This window comes from Vigna umbellata, chromosome 4 (assembly GCF_029865625.1).
Source record: "Vigna umbellata cultivar VRB3 chromosome 4, Vumbellata_1.0, whole genome shotgun sequence".
NCBI lineage: Eukaryota > Viridiplantae > Streptophyta > Magnoliopsida > Fabales > Fabaceae > Vigna > Vigna umbellata.
In genome coordinates, this window is record NC_142168.1 from 34,245,194 (window position 1) to 34,265,966 (window position 20,773).

At 34.2% G+C, this 20,773-nt stretch overlaps 1 protein-coding gene across 2 annotated transcripts in view; it reads right to left on the bottom strand.

Annotated features, from left to right (window-relative positions):
- EMB3012 (embryo defective 3012) overlaps window positions 1-20,773 on the bottom strand; it is a 32,562-nt gene that overhangs the window by 3,286 nt on the left and 8,503 nt on the right. For both annotated transcript variants that reach the window (XM_047302402.2, XM_047302410.2), the window contains exons 11-28: window positions 20,601-20,724; window positions 20,247-20,521; window positions 18,716-18,823; window positions 18,446-18,508; window positions 17,405-17,596; window positions 16,551-16,610; window positions 16,032-16,100; window positions 15,645-15,791; window positions 15,426-15,545; window positions 14,760-14,879; window positions 11,004-11,159; window positions 10,857-10,919; window positions 10,052-10,179; window positions 9,241-9,652; window positions 8,037-8,139; window positions 7,833-7,945; window positions 7,040-7,111; window positions 81-156 (exon numbers count right to left, since the gene is read on the bottom strand). In XM_047302402.2, the coding sequence (XP_047158358.2) occupies window positions 81-156; window positions 7,040-7,111; window positions 7,833-7,945; window positions 8,037-8,139; window positions 9,241-9,652; window positions 10,052-10,179; window positions 10,857-10,919; window positions 11,004-11,159; window positions 14,760-14,879; window positions 15,426-15,545; window positions 15,645-15,791; window positions 16,032-16,100; window positions 16,551-16,610; window positions 17,405-17,596; window positions 18,446-18,508; window positions 18,716-18,823; window positions 20,247-20,521; window positions 20,601-20,724 (2,401 nt within the window). The remainder of the gene's footprint in view (window positions 1-80; window positions 157-7,039; window positions 7,112-7,832; window positions 7,946-8,036; window positions 8,140-9,240; window positions 9,653-10,051; window positions 10,180-10,856; window positions 10,920-11,003; window positions 11,160-14,759; window positions 14,880-15,425; window positions 15,546-15,644; window positions 15,792-16,031; window positions 16,101-16,550; window positions 16,611-17,404; window positions 17,597-18,445; window positions 18,509-18,715; window positions 18,824-20,246; window positions 20,522-20,600; window positions 20,725-20,773) is intronic.

Here is a 20,773-nt window from a genome sequence, read left to right on the forward strand (position 1 = left end):
CTTTTAGAAAAGAAATTTTTTCAAGAGATAAGACATTGATAGAAAAATAAATTAGTAGCAACCATCCAAAATGACCACACCTTTTATGCTTAGGTTAAGAGGACTTCCTATGTGAAGAACTGGATTTTGCGGATATATATGGGCACCCACTCTAATCTGCAAAAGGTGGAAAAACATACACAGATTCAGATATTGGAAGAGAACACAGGAAGTGATCTAGCAAGTTGAATGAATAAAAGGAAGAATAGTGAGTGTCACATGTACAACTTGCGCAAGAACAATTCATTAAGTGACAATGAATACATGGAAAAAAGCATATATCACGTATACAACTCGTTGCAAGTGTTACAAACTGTTGTAAAACAGTAGTAGGATGCTGGAATTAATTATTCTCTCATTCATACTTTTGAAACAATACATAAGTGTTTAAAAAGAAACAAACTATTGTCTAATTAAGGTAAAAAATCTCCTGAAATAAAGTCTCTAAATCAGGAGATATCTACCCAATAATACCTGATCTTAATAAAAGGAAATCTGCCCAATAATTACTAATCCTAATCCCTTAATTTTAGGGATTAGACATAATTGCAGGATTACACATAATTGCTATATTAATTGCACAATAATTCACATATTCTGACACCCCCCCTCAAGCTGAGGAATAGATATTGGTCATTCCCAGTTTGCTTATAAGATCTTGGAAGATAGGGCTATTGAGACCTTTTGTTAACACATCAGCTACTTGTTGCCTGGATGGGACATACGCCATGCATAATAGACCTTCGTCTACTTTTTCTTTGATGAAGTGTCTATCTATTTCAACGTGTTTTGTCCGGTCATGTTGAACCGGATTATGTGCAATTTCTATTGCTGATTTATTATCACAGTACAGTTTCATGGGACCCTTCAAATCAACTTTCAAATCATCCAGAATAATTTTTATCCATAATAATTCACATATTCCTTGAGCAAGTGCTCTGAACTCTGATTCAGCTGATGATCTAGACACTACATTCTGTTTTTTACTTCTCCAAGTTACTAAATTTCCACCCAGGAAAGTACAATATCCAGTAGTCGATCTTCTATCAATTAGAGATCCTGCATAGTCTGCGTCGGTGTAGGCTTCAAGGTTCAATTTTTCATTCTTCTTGAATAGGATTCCCTTTCCAGGAGTGCCTTTTAAGTAATGTAGAATCCTATAGGCAGCTTGAAGGTGAGACTCCTTTGGTTCATGCATAAACTGACTTATTACACTTACCGAATGGGCAATATCTGGTCGGGTATGCGCCAAATATATTAATTTTCCAACCAGCCTCTGGTACATCCTTTTTTCTACTTCTGGTTCATCTCCAGATTTACTCAGTTTGTGATTGGGGTCCATTGGAGTTGTTGCGGGTCTGCATCCAATAGTCTTCGTCTCAGCCAACAAATCGGTTATGTATTTTTGTTGGGATATAAAAATTCCTTGGGTAGAGTATGCTACTTCAATTCCTAGAAAATATTTCAGTTTTCCAAGCTCTTTGAGATCAAATTCTTGGACTAGTCTTTGTTTCAATTTTTCCTTTTCTTTTTCATCATTCCCAGTTACTATAATATCATCCACATACACCAAAAGAACTGTTACCTTCCCCTTTTCTGAATGTTTTATGAACAACGTGTGGTCTCCTTGGCTTTGTTTGTAGCCAAATCCCTTCATAACTTTTGAGAACCTCCCAAACCATGCTCTAGGAGATTGTTTCAGTCCATATAGTGCCTTCTTAAGTCTGCACACCTTATTTTGTCTATCTCCTTCAACCCCCTGTGGGATGTTCATGTAGATTTCTTCCTCTAGGTCTCCATGAAGAAAGGCATTTTTAACATCATACTGTAGTAGTTTCCAATCAAAATGAGCAGCTAAGGATAGAAGAATCCTTAGAGTATTCATTTTAGCAACTGGTGCAAACGTTTCTTCATAGTCTATTCCATATGCTTGAGTGTATCCTTTGGCCACCAATCTTGCTTTGTATCGTTCAAGTGACCCATCAGCATTATATTTTACTGTGAATATCCACTTACAGTCAACAATATTCTTTTCTTTGGGTTTATCCACAATTTCCCAAGTGTTATTCTTCTCTAATGCTGTCATTTCCACTTGCATAGCATCTCTCCACTCTTTCTTTGCTAGTGCTTCAATAATATTATTTGGTATAACCACAGAATTCAAGTTTACAATAAAGCTTTTATGATTAGCTGATAATCTATCATAAGAAACATAATTTGAGAGAGGATAGAGAGGTTTTTTAGTGCAATTTCTAGTACCTTTTCGGATGGCTATTGGAAGGTCAATCTCATTTTCTGGTTCAGGTATTTCTTCATTTTCTGGTGCAGAACTTGGATTGGATTCATGGACTTGCATCATCTCTGGAATTTGCTTTCTCCTGGTGTAAACCTTGTTAAATCTCGGAGGATTGTCAGCTTCTATTCGAGTTGCTTCAATGGGGAAATCTGTATCCATAGCTTCTGATCCTCGTTCAGAATTATGTTGTATAGTTGGAGGCTCAGATCTGTTGGTTGTGATATATGGCAGAGTTAAGAACTCAGTATTTTCATGAGGGTCTTCTAGACATTGTTCTGTAGGATTGGTTTTGTTAAAAAAAGGTTTAGTTTCAAGAAAAGTAACATCAGCTGAGATATACCATTTTTTAATGATAGGATCATAACATTTATACCCTTTTTGTGTGGCTGAATATCCTAAAAAAATACATTTAACAGCCCTGGGATCCAGTTTATCTCTAGCTTGAACAGGGACATGTGCAAAGGCTGTACATCCAAATATTCTAGGAATCAATCCATTTGATTTCTTAAAGTGAGGAAAGAAATTATTTAGGACTTCTATTGGACTCTTATTACTTAGGCCATGAGAGGGAAGTCTATTAATAAGATATGATGCAGTAAGAACAGCTTCTCCCCAATAATTTTTTGGAACATTCCCTTGAAAAAGAAGAGCCCGAGTTATATTGAGTAAATGCCCATTTTTTCTTTCTGCCACTCCATTTTGTTGTGGGGTATAAACACATGAAGAGTCATGGATGATCCCATTAGATTGGAAATACGAGGATATGGTTTGGTTGAAATAATCTCTAGCATTATCGGTCCTAAACCTTTTAATATTAACTCCAAATTGAGTTGTGATCATTGAGTGAAATATGGGAATGACAGTGCTGACATCAGATTTTTGTTTAAGCAAATAGAGCCAAGTAACCCTAGTGCAATCATCAATAAATGTTACAAACCAGCGGGCCCCAGAAATATTTGGTACTGTAGACGGTCCCCATATATCACTATGAATCAATTGAAAAGGTTGAGAGCTTCTATTATTGCTGTTGGGAAAAAAAGCACGAGTATGCTTCGCTAACTCACAAGTTTCACAATGAAGCTTTGAGATATCTAAGTTTTCATACAAATGAGGAAACATAAATTGTAGCACCTTAAATGATGGATGTCCTAGACGATAGTGATACAACCATAGTTCATCCTTATTTGTTATACTGTGAAGGGATTTTGCTTGGTTGGTTTGGGATTCTTTAGATACTTCCAAGTAGTAAAGACCATCTTTTTCTTTAGCAAGTCCAATCCTCCTCCCCGAGTCCTGTTCCTGAAAAACACATAGAGATGGGGAAAACATTGCAGAACAATTGAGATCAGAGGTTAGTTTCTTTATGGAGAGAAGACTGGCTGAGAGTTTGGGAACATGGAGAACGTTTTTAAGCATAAGGTTCGGGTTTACTTGGATATTACCATATCCTGCAACAGTAGCTACTGACCCATTTGCAACAATAATTTTTCTATTACTTGGTGAGGGTGTATAAGAATGAAACAAGTGGAATAAATGTGTCATATGATCTGTAGCTCCCGAATCCACAATCCAAGAGTTCACATTATATGAGGTATTCATACAAGAAGTTTTACCTGAGAAAACAAGAGAACATGATCCAGAGGGTTCCTCCATATTCCCCAATAGCTTCTTCAATTTCTTTATTTCTTCCATATTGAAACTGTCTACTGCTGGAGATTCTTTAATCTCTGTTTGTGTTATGTGCACTTGGGACTTTTGTTGTCCTCCACGATTCACCCACTCCTTTCCTGGAGGTTTGCCATGCAATTTCCAACATTTCTCCCTTGTGTGTCTCGGTTTCTGACAATAGGTGCACCATAAATTATCTCTATTTCCTTTCCATAGAGAATTAGGAATTTGCTCATTTCCTTTCTGCACCAGTTCAGGTTTGGTAAGTAGAGCAGACCCATCCATTGGTTGAGACTCAAGCATTACACTCCTTCGACTTTCTTCTGCACAAACAATAGAGATGGTTTCTTCTAGTGAAGGAGTATCCTTTCTCCCTAGAATTTGCACTCTAACTTGATCAAATTCAGGATTTAGTCCTGCAAGAAAATCATACACACGATCCTTCTCTATGAAATTCTTCAAGAGGATTGCATCCTCAGCACACTTCATTTCAAAAACTCTGTAGTGATCAAGTTCCTGCCATAGATTCTGCAACAGTGCCGCATATTCTGTGATTCCTCTGCTTCCCTGTTTTGTGGCTGCAGTTTTTATTTTGATTTCATATACTTGGGCAGCATCATTGGCTTTAGAATATGTGCGGTTTATGGAGTCCCAAATATCTTTAGCTGTATTAAGAAACATACAAGTGTCGCTGATGGTAGCTTCCATGGAGTCCCACAACCAAGACATAATCATGGAATCTTTTTCATCCCATGCTGCAAATGCTGGATCCTCCATGCTTGGACCATTTTCAAGGAGATGAACCAGGCATCCTTTTCCCTTGAGATAGGTTCTAACAAACTGGGACCATTTGAGAAAATTTTTTCCATCCAACCTGTATGACGCTCGGAGACCTTGGAGTTCTCCATTTTTGTGTGAAGGACTAGAGACTTCTCTACTTGATGTAGCACCAGACATTGTAATCGGATGTTAGGTTAACACAGCGGAAAGAATAACAGCAGCAATTAAGGCTGCCCCTTTTTTTTTTTTTTTTTTTGGACGAGAATGGCAATGAAGGCCAGCAATAGTTGAGGAACGGCAATGAAGGCCGTGAGACAAAAAACAAAGACCAGGGCTCCAGGAAAAACCTAGAGCTCTGATACCATGTTGTAAAACAGTAGTAGGATGCTGGAATTAATTATTCTCTCATTCATACTTTTGAAACAATACATAAGTGTTTAAAAAGAAACAAACTATTGTCTAATTAAGGTAAAAAATCTCCTGAAATAAAGTCTCTAAATCAGGAGATATCTACCCAATAATACCTGATCTTAATAAAAGGAAATCTGCCCAATAATTACTAATCCTAATCCCTTAATTTTAGGGATTAGACATAATTGCAGGATTACACATAATTGCTATATTAATTGCACAATAATTCACATATTCTGACACAAACGACAAAACACTAATCCTTATTTATAGTTGTATTTTTAGAATTTTAATTCTAATTAAATAAGAAAACAAGTCTAGATGTAATAAGGAAATATGGCAACTATTTTTATTCTGTTTTTTTTTTCCTTTTTCAGAATTACTTGTTAAAATAATTTGAAAAGCTGTTCACAAAAAGTAAAAAGAAAAAGCAAGTTTGGTAACATGATTTTGAAAATACACAGGAGATGGAAGAAGATCAAATGCTGGCAAATAAAATATCAATGGATCATCATTGGTAGATGATATTCAAAATTAATACTTTATTCTAAAATTGTTGTAGGAACCATGTTATTTATAAATATGAACTCTACGCAATACCAGAGATGACAGTAGCACAAACACTGGGACATGGCTATGTCCAAATTACAGGACATAACACCACCACTGATATATATAATCATGACAAAAATCTCAATCAATTGGAAGTTCAGTATTATATGCACTATAAAAACAAATTTGTTACAGTTCCTTATAATAACAGTCCTCCCAATAGAATTCTAAACAAGAAACATAAATTTTAATAGCTTAAATAACTGGTCAAGGCTTTATAGAAACAAACCAAAAAATGAGATTTGCATTATTTATAATATAATTTGTTTTCCACTTTCTTTATGATAAGGAATGTCTAGGAAGTGTTAACCAAGAACAGATTTTGGTTCACTTTCTTTACAAATTGCTCAAGCTATGTAAAAGAGGTGTCAGAGCACAACAAAATAGTTTTTCATTGTGACACAATTGAAGTGTGTCAGACATCTGTGAAAGACATATCTAACATGTCGTGCCCAAAAGTGTTGGACATAGCAAGCAAAGCAACACGTTATTGTGCATAGGTGTAGGTCCTTCCTCGTTTATAAATGTCACTGTAAAAGCAATAACTTGCTTTTCAAAGTCTTAAACTTTCATTAAAAAACTTTCAAAGAATGCAAAACTAAAACAACCTCTATCACGGAAGATTTTCTTAGAAATAAAAACTGTCTTTAAAAACAATAATCAAACAACTAACTTGATCATGTTAGATGGTTAGTGATCATTAAGTTCAATCTAGGATTTTGTTTACTAGAAGGAACACGACCTATAGAACTAGGAATATTATTATGAAGAAATAGTGAGGTTAAACCTCAATTACAAAGAAGCACGGCAGATCCACGATGCTGCATACCTTCTAAAGCCCACAGACCACAATTCTCTCACAATCTGAGGTAATATGGTCTCTCGACCTCTTCTATTCACAGGAAACATGCATTGATTCTTCTAATTATCCCAGCCCAGCTAACTATCTCACTAACGGAAACTAACAAATGCTAACAGATAGCCAATATTAACAGACATTTTAATAAATGAGAGCAAGACCTACAAGGCTACAAGATTAACTCAGTTCCGAAAATGTAAATCACCTTGAATAAAATTATAAGCCAGTTTAGGTGTATCAGGCATCAGGATGAAATTGATCTAATATTGTTAAAGTATAGGTTCTAGAATTTAGCATACAGAATAGGAGATTAAGATATCTGCATAGAACAGTAAACAACTTTGTGCAGATTTTTGGGGAAAACTATTACTTACCAGCACATAATCTGATTTCTGCAGATCTTCACTAATTGATATACGCACAAGAACATTACCATGCCGAATTGCCTTCAACCATCAGCAGTCAGGACAAGAATTCTATTAATTTACTTAGCTGAGCCAAAAACTCACAGATAGTAAAATGAACAAAAATACCAGACACTCAAAATCTTCAGACTCTAAACAAATATAGTTTGTTCTAAAGCAATGGACTTAATAAGTTCTGTTCTCTGTTTTGTTTAGGTTAAATAGAAGAGAAAGAAATTGAAGGGGGGGAGATGTGAGAAAGGAGAAACTCTCCTAGTTTGACATGAGAGAAATAGGTGAGAAAAAATAAAAGGAAACAATGATTTGCATCTTTCCTAAAATGGCCTTATATCTACTTATAACAATATTTTTAATAGGAACATAATCGTCTATTTAATGACATTTCATTTTTTTTCTCTTCATATTTTAATATTTTATTGTAGCAAACAACCCTTAAAAATATACTCTTTCTCACTACTTTCTATCTTCTCCCTTTTCCTTTTCTTTCTCAGACAAACAAAGCACTCAAGTTGAATCACAATGCATAAAGTTCACTAATTAACCTGATCATGACAACACAATACAGGATTGGCTTTGTTAGAGACCTAAGTCCTTTGGGACACTTTTCAAGATAAAAAGAAAAGTCATGGTTCCAAAAATCTATGATTGTGGAAGCTGTATGATCTTATTTAGCTTGTTGATCCAAATTATAAGAACAAGGGAATCAAGAAAAAATTATTTCCAGTAAAAGTCATTAACAAACCTTGATATGGACATTGCCTTTTCCATCAGCTGTTTTGTTTACATAGAGAACATCAGGGTAGTTAGTTTCAGCATGAAAAGGCACAGCATTGTAGGCTTCGTGGAAAGGATTTCCTGTTGAACGACAATAAGAGACAATAAAAGATTACTACTTTTCAGTTCAAAAGTTCCTGTATTCGATTCACTGTCAAGGACGCATTGATACCTAAAGCATCATAAAAGTTTGTTGGAAGATCAAGTTCTGCACCAGCAGCAAGGTTAATCACATTGAGGAGAACCTCCTTACTGGCTATTCTAATTTGAGTCACCTGATTATAATATTGAATAAATTTGTCAAGTGGATAAAATTTCCAAACAATACAAATTAGCATGGTTAATAAAATAGGTAGTAATTCTGCTGATGGCAGACCAGCAACAATGATTTATGGATTAACCATTATGAATGGACCAGAAAAAAATGATTAAAAAACCATTTATGGTCCACTAACTAAGTATTAAAAAACATCCAATCCATTAATGACTTGTTAATAAATAGATGTCCAACCTATCTATTTAAGATTACTCTCTCTCCCTTTTTGAATACTTACCTCTTTAAAATTCATTAAAAATCAACCTTGGACTGTATTTACTATATGCACCAAGGTCCACACACATATATAAACTAAACATGTATATATAAATACAACGGATATAATTCTATATATGATTGCTCCATTAAGCATTTTCTGAATTAATCCAATCCATTAAACTTCACTACTGTAATTAAGGGTGTAGACAGGTTGCAACAAACATCCAATCCATCCAACCCAACCCAGTTACATTTTTGTGGATTGAGTTGAATTTTTTCTAGCGAACAAAATTAGAATCAGGGTTTAGTAATAATGACTAGATGAATTTTAAACCTAATAAACTCAGCCGAACCCAATTAGGTAATAAGTGTGTAATGAAAATATTATTTGTGAGAAAATTCGTCTATGCAAAAGAAATGATTTATAGTTGTTTATATGAATACTGCTTTATCGATACAGTCAATAAATAGTCCTTACAGCGCATGATATTAATGTTTTGATATTTGTTGCAAATAATATATTATTAGGATAAATATATTCTCAATATCTCTATGGCAATTAGGAAAAAATATCTTTAGAATCTTTTATTCATTTCAATATATTTTTATTTCCTTATTTTAAAGGATTTGATTATTACAAAGGGTTGATGAGAATGTATTTGTTGTGATTGTTATCAATAAAATAATTCTTTATTTCCTTACATAGTTCAATTACATTTCAGTATTTTCTGTCATCATTCTGTTGCAAGTATGATTCTAGCTTTATTAGAATTAGGAGACATTGATCATGAGTGCCAAGAAGTAGGCCCAAATAAACAGTAAGCAAAAGATTATTCCATACCTCAGAAACCTTGACACAAGAAGCAATCTCTGTTCTTCCTGTAGTACGATCTTTAGCTTGAATACAAGCAAGATTATTACTTTTGGTAGTTTTAATTCTGTCCCCGTCAATGAATATGGCATCTTTTTGCATAGCATCGTTTTTCTCTAAACTTCTCAATAAAGAATAGCTGATGGTTCCCCTGCGATTTCGACTATCATATTGTGCATAGGATTCCGACAATGAAGGCAAACGGTTCGTCATTGTATAGTAGGGAGGAAGAATCCAGGTCATGGGGATTCCCAAAGCCAGTGGAAGATCAGGAATCACTGTTACTGACAAAGATGAACTGTAAAACATGGACTGTGCCCTTGACCCAGAAGTTGAAAGTTCACACGAGAAAGACACAGCAACATTGGTCTTGCCTGGAGATCTGAAAAACAAACATCCAGAACTGAATCACAGATTCCTCAACCCTATTTTTGAAATAGTTTATAATCATTTCTTCATTGAAATGTCAAACCCTGTGTACACTTTTACATTGCTCTTACAAGGAACTAATTTCAGTAACAAGAAAAAGAACTACAGGAAAACCAACATGACTATTAAAAAGACCTTGTACCAATAATATGCTAACTGGAAGCATAATAGACCATTATTTGGCTTCAGACATCTAATAATTACATAAAAGACAAGTAAAAAAGATTTAGACATACAAATATGATACACTGGAAGGTGGAGGAAGTTATAGTATACCCAAAGGCTAAAGTAAAGTACTACTAAACATTGTTTATTATGTAATATTATTCTTAAATGTCAAATTCCTTAATACCTTCCATACAAGACATTAATAAAGCCAAGGTTATTCTCATCAAAATAACTATTAACTTCACTTCTTGCTGAAGTAGTAAACTGGATCCCATCCCCGTGCAAGGTCTCTGCCACCTTAAAGCTCAATACCTATAGAAACAAAGACAAAATTATTTAGCTTACCTTTGAGTGTTATTCACTAAAGAGGACATTACCTAACTGAAAAGATATGCAGTATAAGGACAGACAGTTACTCTCTTGAATTTACAGTTTTAAATCCCGGTGCTTATTTTAGTGGGAGTGGGAATTGGAAGGCTATGCTCTTGATTAGAGGTGAAAGCAAGTTGTATCCAACCCTTGAATCTAGTCAACACAACCTAAATAGACTTTTGTGTATCGAGTCAGGTTGAATTTGTTTTAGTGTACCCATTTAAAATTGGATTGGGTGAATTCCAAACTCGATGAACCTGACTCCATGATATGTACAGAAAAGATATGCTTCAGGCGGAGCTGTAAGAAGCATTGTTTCTAATCACTTATATCAGTGAAAAAATGTGTAGGCAGTAAACAATATTTATTGTACAGTTATGTGCAATATATTCACCCATATTTCTACGGTATCTTTACTATTTAGACCAAAACACACTTTCCTTCAGATTCAATAGTTTCTTGGCATTTGGCTTAATTGTAATATGGTTTTTAGGCCATACAGAATTCATACTCCTAGGAGAGTAACTTGTGTACACGGTGTGTACTTGAGTTGCAGTATGTTTGTCCTCTGTAATGCATTTTGAAATGGAAAGATAAAGTTGAAGAGACAGCCAAACCTTTTCATCTTCAATGGTCCACTGGTAATTTTTACATAGCTCATAGAAAGAAAACAGAGTACCCTAACAAAACAAAAAAGGTAGTCGATATTAGAATTTGAAATACAATCATGCATAAATTAATGAAAACTTGATTTTAATGGTCACCTCGGGAAATAACGGATAAATTGGCAATTTTCGGCCAATCCCAAGTTGTTCACTCTGCGTATGCAACATGACAGTAGACGGAATTCCCACCCTTAAAATACTCCGTGCTTCACAAATTACAGTATTACCATTCACAAAGACACTAGCAGTAATTGTCTGACAATAATAATATCTTGGATTAGACAAATATCTTCCACCAACCATATATGATTGAATGTAAAAGGCATAACACAAACTGTCAAAGGAATAAATATATGTTTTATATGAAATAAAAATTGAAATGATTCGCTTGTGAGTTCCAGAAAAAATTAAAAGTAGAAAAAAGTAGAGAGTAAATGTGAGGATCTCAAAAATTAGAATAAAATAATTTCTCTTATTGAGTCTCATTACATACATTTCATACATATGTTGTAAGTAGGATATTAAATGCATTACTAAAAGTTGATAGACTACTAAATGTGGTTAGTTGGATATTAAGTGCAATAGTTGTTAGTAGAATACTAAAATGTATTACTAGAAGTTGTTAGAACTTGTTAGTAGTTGTTAGAAGATTTAAGAGATTGTAATTCTTACTTTAGGGTTTTAGTTCTCTGTATATAGAAGTTGATATTATGTTTCAAATCAATCAATTGAATAAAAATCTTCTTTCTTTTATATTAATTATTTCTAGTATATACACATACATTGATAGGATAATTTAGGTAAAAAGCACAACCTATTCTTGGAAACAAATCTCCCCTGAGACTGTGGAATTTATATCCTAGTAATAAAACAAAGATACCGCAAAATACAAAATTAAAACCAATAGGAATAAAATTTGAAACTTCCAATAATATCTCAACAGAATAAAATATACTATACTAACAGTTATTCTTTTAGTTTGACTCATTTTGTCTTGTGAACTACAGACCTTCATACGAGAAATACTGATTCTTTCAAAATAAATTTATCAAAGACGTAGTCAGGATCAAATTTAAGTAAACTGAACAAATGTGTGATGGGCATGTGGAACTTGTACTGTTAATAAAGAGTTAAACAGGTAGTGCCAAGGTCAATCATACAATAAAAGATTATCGCCAGGGTAAATAGAAGATTTGATGTTATCTACAGAAGGTGAGTTCCAAGAATTGTCTAATACTAAACAACACTGATTTGACCAGGAAACATGCATTGCCAGTGTCCAAAAAGCACACCGTTGGCTGATTTCCACTAAAATACAATTAAAACAAGTCTATCCAATAAATCTTAGTATGTAAAGCATGGACCAATCAATAGTTTTTAACATTTGACCAACCCCCTCTCGTGAAAGTCTATAAAATATTAACAAAGCGTAAGCTTAAGATTATGCTGCTGAAAACTGCCTTGACCTGATTAATTTTTATAAAATAGAGGGTAGCAAAACTTACTTTAAGTGCTTTAGTGTCTTTCTGCCTGTTAATATTTTTTATTTTCTGTAGCGGGTATCAACTCTCTGATTTCAACTTTGTTTAGGTGTATCCTTTGTGGGACAGTAATTGTTTCTTTTTTAGAATGAGTTTGGTTTGGTCCTCCATGTATATGTTTATTCTTCCCTTTATATAGCGCTTTTCATGTGCTAATATATGATTGTTGAATGTTGGGGTGTCAATCTCGAGGGGATACCAAGGTTAATAGTGATGCCTAGCATGTAGTTTGTAATAAAAAAAACTTGTGTGACATCAGCAAGTTATCACTAGTAGAAACATGGCCACAAACAAAACACTATTCAGCCAAAGTAAAAATCTACCTTGTGTAGTTGTATTAAAGCATGTCTTTGATAACATCTACTTTTACCTATTTTTGTGTGACTATTGTCATGAATAAATCAACTTATTCCTAGCTTTTATTTTGTTTTATTGTCAAATTTAGTGTGTTTTGTATTTTAATGGCTTTATGTTTGTTTTACCTTTAATATCTTTGTTTAAGTGTGTGAAATAAATGAATAGAGAGCAATTCTAGTGGAGGAAAAGAAGCAAGAACTCAAGGAAACATGTTTTGGATAAGAAAAGATCAATTTGAAGCAAATACCCATGTTGGGCACCATTGGGATCACGCCCAATACTTCAATTATAGAGTGTTGCCAAATTGCCTGCAACTGAGCGCCACCAGCCCTTGCACAAGTAGCACTGAGCGGTGGAAAAGTGGCACTGAGCACCAGTTAGTGCGGAAGAACTTGCGTTGAGCAGTGGTTTGATAGAGAGCCCCTTTCGTGTTTTAACTGATGGCACTTAGAAATGGCTTTGCTAACATGTCAAAATTGGGTATTTATTCATGTTTTCCTCGAGGTTTTGGGGAATTCTCTTCCTCCCATTTCTCTCCACCTAGGGCGACTGAGAAAGGTCCTTGGAGGTTGTTTGGGGTGTTGGGAAGCTCTCCCACCCCTTCTTGGGTCTTCAATCTTAATCCATGGTGTTATGCCCCTTTAGAGTTTGATGAGAGAGAGGAAATACGAATTGGAGATGTCGATTTGAAGGGAAGGCGCGATTGGAGCATGGAGCAACTGCGAAGAATCTTGGGAAAGTTTGGTTATAATTTCTTTCTTATCTCTTCAGTTTGTATGACCTAGGTTCTCTACCATGGAGAGCTAAACCTATTTGTTGAGATTAAATGTAATAAACTGAATCTTGTGTATTTTGTGATGTTAATACATATGTTTTTTCATTTCTATGTTAGTATTTGATTTCTATGCTTAATGCTTGTTGTGGATAGATCACTCGTGCCTTGATTTATGGTTCTTAAGGTGTTGGAAAATGTCTTTTGAACCTAGAACTGAAATTAAGTACCTAATGGAGCTTGTATATCTAGGGATAGAACATGAATCATTACTAATCTTAAGACTCTTGATCATAATGCATGATCGCTTGTTGAGGATTCAAGGAATTGGAAGTTGATGAGTTATCATAGGCTCAAGGTCACTAGAAATAGGATTTGAGTATTCATGTGAGTTGATTTTAACATAAAATTGGAATTGAGATATTTGTGAATGTATAAGAATGAAGTGGATGAAATCTAATATTGACATATGTAAATACTCTATGTTAAATTCTTGTTGCACACCAAATGTTTGATAAAAATACAAAAAGAGTTTATGTGTTTTTGTGACATTTGTTGTCTAATTGAGTTGTGAATTGCAAGAGCTATCATGTGTTGAACAAGTCCCTATGGAGAAAACGATATTTATTACTTGCTACGTGCAACCGGTGTACTTGCCGTTTTCCACTAACAGTCTTTAAGGTAGACTTAAGCCTAACTCAACCCTATAAAACCAGCTCCAGCTCAGTAAGATGAGGTTTGTCTCCCCTTATATACTATAATTTGGTCATCTCCAACAAGAAGCATATGCATGAATGTCTATATTAGATAATGTGGACTAATTGGGAATATTAGAATTTTATTATTCAAAGTAAATTATGGAGATATGGATAAGATAAGAATGCTATATCCATCCAGATTTGTAGGATCAAGTTAAAGGGTACAAAACTGAATAAGATCAGATTTACTTTTTAGAAATATCTCTATGATTCTGTTTCCTTATCTGTGGGAGATTTGCTTTCGGTTATGCGTGATTTAGTTTCCTCAACTATAGCAGATTTGTCTTCATAAATATAATTTGTATCCTCTGTTATTGGTATCAATTTAATAAGAGAATATTTTTCTACAGATAACAAATTAGAAAGAAAAAAACAGCTAAACAAAATAAGGAATAATAATAAGTCTGAACAGGTTTTCACATCTTACAGTGTTCCCAATAGAACTTGCCGAGAGTCGTCCAGAATATCTATCAATACTTGCAATTTTATCATTTTCAATTCCATACTCAACACGAACCCCAAGAGTTGGGCCTCCTTCCATGGTAAGCTATGCAGAGAACATCATCTCATTATTTCATCAAAGCAAGAAAATAGGAGAAAACAATGGTGTAAACTTCACATCAGACCAATATTCAATGCACCAAAATGCAAAGATAAACAATTGAAGAAAGAGAATGCTAAAACATGTAGACAATAGAAAGGTATGGAAAAGAGACACATGAGCAAAAGCCGAATTACTTCACTTGGTTTTTCCTGACTTGCTCATGAACAAGGTACTATAGGCTCCTTAAATGATTATAGACTAGATTCAAGTAAGCAAATTTAGACAAATAATACACAGTAGGTGACTGATTGAAAAAACATAGATGCAATTAACTTAGTCAATACCAAATCTTGAACCGAAAAACAACCATGTGAATCTTGATATATTAAGCAAATTGTGAGCAGTTATTTTGCAAAAAAAAAAATGTCAACTTTGGCGTTTCCTACTCAATAAAAAACATTCCAAGAGAATTTTAGTATGTGTCTCTTTCAAAGTACACATTCTTTCAAATTAAGCAATGAAAAACAACACCTGTACTTTGGAACATACCACATACGATGCACCAGGTAGTAGGAAAATATTGTCAGGGTGTATTCTTGGGGCAGCGTAAACTTCCACCTTAATAGCTTGACTTTGTACTACGTGTCCCAAATGTTGTACAGCACTGACCTGGTTTCAATAAATAACAAATAAGCTTGTAGAGTTTTCAAAAGTCTAAAGAATTTTGACTGAGATGAAGATCATAAAACAGGTTGACCAGAGACTTACATAAAGGGTTGTAATTCCAAGATGTCTCCCTTTTATTTTAAAACTTGGTGCATTAACATGTCCACCAACAAGGCTTGAGAAATCGTCAATATCCACCAGCTCAATTATATTATCTTCAATGTGTACATGAAGATTCATGTAAACAAACTGTGTAACAGTTTCCAAATGAACAAATTGCCACTCAAAAAAAATTATATAAAAAATAAATAATAAAAAACCCACTATGGATATTCAAAATGACCAAGAAAATGTAAAAGATATCAGTCTCAGTGAGCATATTCAAGGCAGTATAGTAACAACTATGTCAGAAGAGACCATATTAATGCAGAACAAGCACAAGAAACTGGAGTGTGGCTCCTAAAACTAAATAGGAAAAACTATTCAAACCTGAGAAGCATCAAAACTATTTCCGCCAGTACTACCAGCCAATAAGTCAATAGTTTGCAAACTTCCTTCCTGTAAAGATCATATAAAATTTAATGTAAATAAGATCAGATTTGATAGAAATTAGGTTTGAGCAGGCTTTAAAGAAGTTATTCAGCTTTATTTTGATCTTTACTACCAATTTTTAAGTGAAACCATTTTGTGGGATTCGTATCAATGCAAGCAAATCTCATATTAGCCATAATGACCCTGTTAAAATATTTACCCTATTTATCATTATTATATTATGTTTAGGGTTCCCTATTTATCATATCATGATTATATTGTGTCTAGGATTATCTTATTTATCATGATTATATTGTGTCTAGATTATCCTATTTATCATGATTATATTGTGTCTAGGTTAGACTATCATGATTATATTGTGTCTAAGATTATGAGAGGGATCATCAAGCTCTCAAGAATTATTTCTTTTCAATCTCAAGTCCCAAAAAAATCAACAACCTTTTAGAAAAGACATACCATCATGCTAATCACTTTTCCTGATATGATCTTGATCCACTCTATATCTGCAACTTGAACCTGAAATATTTAACTTCTATAAGCATTTAACATAAAATGACATCATCTAATCATCAAATGCCAAGACCAAGCTGTGATGCAGTACAACGCACTAGGAAGAAAATTTGAAATCCTATTGATACTAGCCGCTGAAAACTTTTGCCCTTAATAAATTTCCCTCCCAAGATCATCAGCTTTAATGAATGTTTAGTGTCAAAACCTTGTTGGACAATAGACATTGTTTCCAACTTTCATAAAGTGCTTTAAAAAGCCATTATTTCCCCCAAAAAAAACCATCTTTTCCAAATATCTGCTTACTCACAAAATGGAGATCCGAGTTAGATATATGGGCATAAATATTTTTTATTTTTATTTTTATTTTTGGTCGCCCAAAGAGCAGATACTTAGTCTATACAGTAGAGTAAATGCAGAATTACAAAATTAGAAACATAAGCCAATATGCAATTATAATGTTTTCCTAAACTAAATAATAAGTATGAAAGAGAAATGATATTTCATATTTCTAGTAAGAAAGAAGGAAATGTGTTACACTACAACCAATTACGAGATCTGGTTTTCATTTTGTTCAAATGACAAAAAGCATAAGTTTGTGGCTTGCTACCAGTAAAATATAAGAGTCCTAAAAGCAGAAAGAGAAGTGCACCGTTGCATATTAATAATTCAAACAGACAAGGGTTAATATCAACACGTTTCCAAAATCCTATGATCGATCATAAAACTGATGCAGGGATATTAAACCAAGCATATTCCTTAAAATTTCAAACAATCCTGAATTGAGGGAAGACATATCTTACCAGTGCAGAAGCTCTTTGTGGAGGATTTAGTCCAATATCATATATATTCAGATTGGCTGTCCCTAATCCTTTAGGGGACAAAATCAATTGTAGGCATTCAAATCCAGATGGTGGTTGAATAACTTGTACAACTTGAGAATCATTTGTAACAGCTTCCAAGAAACAGCTCCCACCAACAATAGTCAGGTTTACCTGTAGTCATATATGATATTAGAACACAATTAAAATGCAGTAATAGTTAATTTCTTGAACAAAAAGCATTATGTAAGACATGTTTGTATCAAAAAGATGGGTAGCAAAAGCAAGTTGGACCATAACCCCTGCATTGGGAGTGAGAAGTGAACCTTGAGATGAACACTGAACAATGGAATTAGCTGAGCTAACAAGCTAATAAACACCCTTGAATGTTGTTATAGATCCTACAAGAAAGCCAAATAGTGCGTATAACTGGGAGATGACCCTGACTCATGACCTAGCTTTTGGTATTGAGTTCAGCTTGAACCAAATTCTAAAATAGCATCAGTCTTTCATAATGGTTATGGTTAGCATCAAGCCCACCAGTCCCCTAGTTACCAAACCACCTAAAGATGTCTAATAAAGTTCACTCAAGATCTCCTTCCTTCAGCATGAGGGGTGTGGAACCCTCGCCTCATGAGCTACCTTTTGGGGTTGAGTTAGACCCAAACTCACATTCTAAGAAAGGAAAAATATCTTTAAAAATAGGCAATCATTTGTTTTTTCCATGGGACTGATAAAATGTAGTTCAAAGGCCTAGGCCAAATTTCGAAAAGTTCCACGTGTTTATGATACTATAAAAAAATTGCACTCAACCGAAACATAATCTGATAAAATGTTGCCCCAACAGGACTGCCTTAACCTAGGCTAAATACATAATCTATCTATCTATCTACTAATAAAAAGTAAAAGGCAAAACCCAGTGTACAACCAATGCAAATTCAATGTGCAAACAGTTAAATAATTCTGGACCCCAAGCTGTGGCCACCAGATAAAATATCTAGTCAAACAAAAGGTGATTGTTACCTTTGCATCAGGATTGAAATATATCAATTTGTACTCTGGATCAACTCTAAGGGTAGAAACAAGCTGCATTGTAGCACCAATACAAAGATAAGACAACTTACGACAAAGTAACAACAAAAATAAATATGCTACAAAATCCCATTATACAGAACAGAATGCAGGGAGAAGATGCAGAATTGATTATGAAACTCAGATATTAAGATTTTAGTCATGGAAAGTAGAAAAAACCAGTTTCATAATGAACAAAAATAATTTTAAGAAAATTATTACCTGTAAATGAATTGCATCTGTCAGAACATTTTCTGTTTCAGTAAACCCGTGAAATGTATCATCTCCCAAGTTCTCAGCAAAGCCAGTAACAGTAGCACGAACAGTGCACTAAGAAGCACAGCATTTAATATCACATTAGTCGTCCACATATTAGAACAAGTATAAAAAGTTAATCACATGCATGAATGCTATACAGCATGACCCTTTAAAACTTGTTTAAAGTATCACCCTGCATACAAAACTATTTAATAGCATGACTTTAAGAATCATCCATGAAGTGGGTGAAACATGGAAGATTTGAGTTCGCTCAACCAAACTGATATTTCAGCATAGATTATATTAATTTACACCAGCCAAGAAATATCACAAACTGGTAAGGTAATTATAGTATCGCCTGCATAGATCCTTTGGATCCTAGGTAAGAGTCAAAGAGTGACATTCTAGTACCTCTAATATGTTACCTTACACAATAGCTAATTCAATTTTAAGAGTGACCAAAGCATATGTTCCCATCAATACCTTGTGTAGAGAGTTAATTATAGAAGACTAGACAGATAGAACTACATTACTACAGAAATAAAGGACTGGTTATCAGGAAGGGGTCAAAAGCTGGAAGCAATCACCACAAGAGGTTGTTTATTTGTAAATCCGATCATTCATGGAGAAGAATTATTTAGACAAAACTAGCAATGCTTTAGAAAGATGACTGTGCTTGCAATTCCAAAAGTTGGTATATGACAAATTTCTGAATTTCAAAAACTGAAGCTTAAAGAAAAAGGTAAGTTACATTCATCTCCCTTAAATTACAGATTTTCCCTCTAATTTTATAAAACGCACACAACTCCTTGAGGGATGAAATGCATTATACTTTATCGATTTTAATGTAAATGAACCTCTTGGCACTGATGAAGCTACAATGAGCAAGCTTTTTAAAATCATTTTTCCTATCTTATCAACACTTCATCAAGGAAAAACTAGACAGTGGCTTGACTTGTACCCCATGTGTCCACTTGAAATCAACTTGCACACATACTCACCAAAGGACTGAACTGTATTAATTTTGAAGGAATTATAACCAAACTGGGAATGCAGAACACCAGCTTGAGAGGGAGTGTCAAAACCATGCTGCTCATTATATATTTTACAATGTTTTTTTATTTTGTCCCTGCTATAATTTTATCATATATTACAGGTATATATTGTCATCATTACTAGGATTATGCATTTAAAAACAATCCCATAATCACAAAAATTTGTTTCCTTAGAATTAGCTCTCTATTTTCTAAAATAATCAACACGCTCATATTTTTATTGGTCCAATGGCCTCATTATTGAAATATATAAGAAAAACATTATTCTTTCTAAATCTGAAAAAAAAAAACATATTTGAACTCAGACCATTATAAACTAGTTTTTGGGACAGCAAATTTTCACAAGCAACTCTGATTGCAAAATTACCAGGTGTTGTCAAATGAAGTAGTAAAGCCAAACTATAAAGAAAATGAAAAAATTAATAAGAATCTTTCAGTACCAAGCCTGATTCATTTTGCAAGGCCAGAAATATCTCCCAACTGTTAGACTTCACTATATTAAAACCATAATCCCAGTAGGCCAGTCCCTCACAACTGCTAAGTTCCCACCTCAAATTGAGAGAAGATGAATTTGCATAAGCCTCTCCCAAATCACTGATACCAACTGCAGATACACGAATAGTGCGCCCATTTGCCACAATAACAGGGGCATCATGAAGTCTACCTGAACTACGTTCAGCTTGAGCTGCAGCTTTAATTATTCTGCATTCATTCACTGAAAAACACAACTCACTTCAGGGTAGAAATCTGAAGAATTTTGTTGCCAATGACTTTAACTCTGAAAAAATGTATACCTGGTTCATCAGCTATAAGTACAATAGAAGAAGGAATGCTACACATCACAGACAACCAAACTTCAGCCACTGAAGGCAGAGGATGGTCCTCCCCAACCAAATTCCCACGTTGGAAACGAAGTTTCTGAGTCATTTAAAACCACAAAGGTTAGTAATTTCCAAGTTCTATGGCT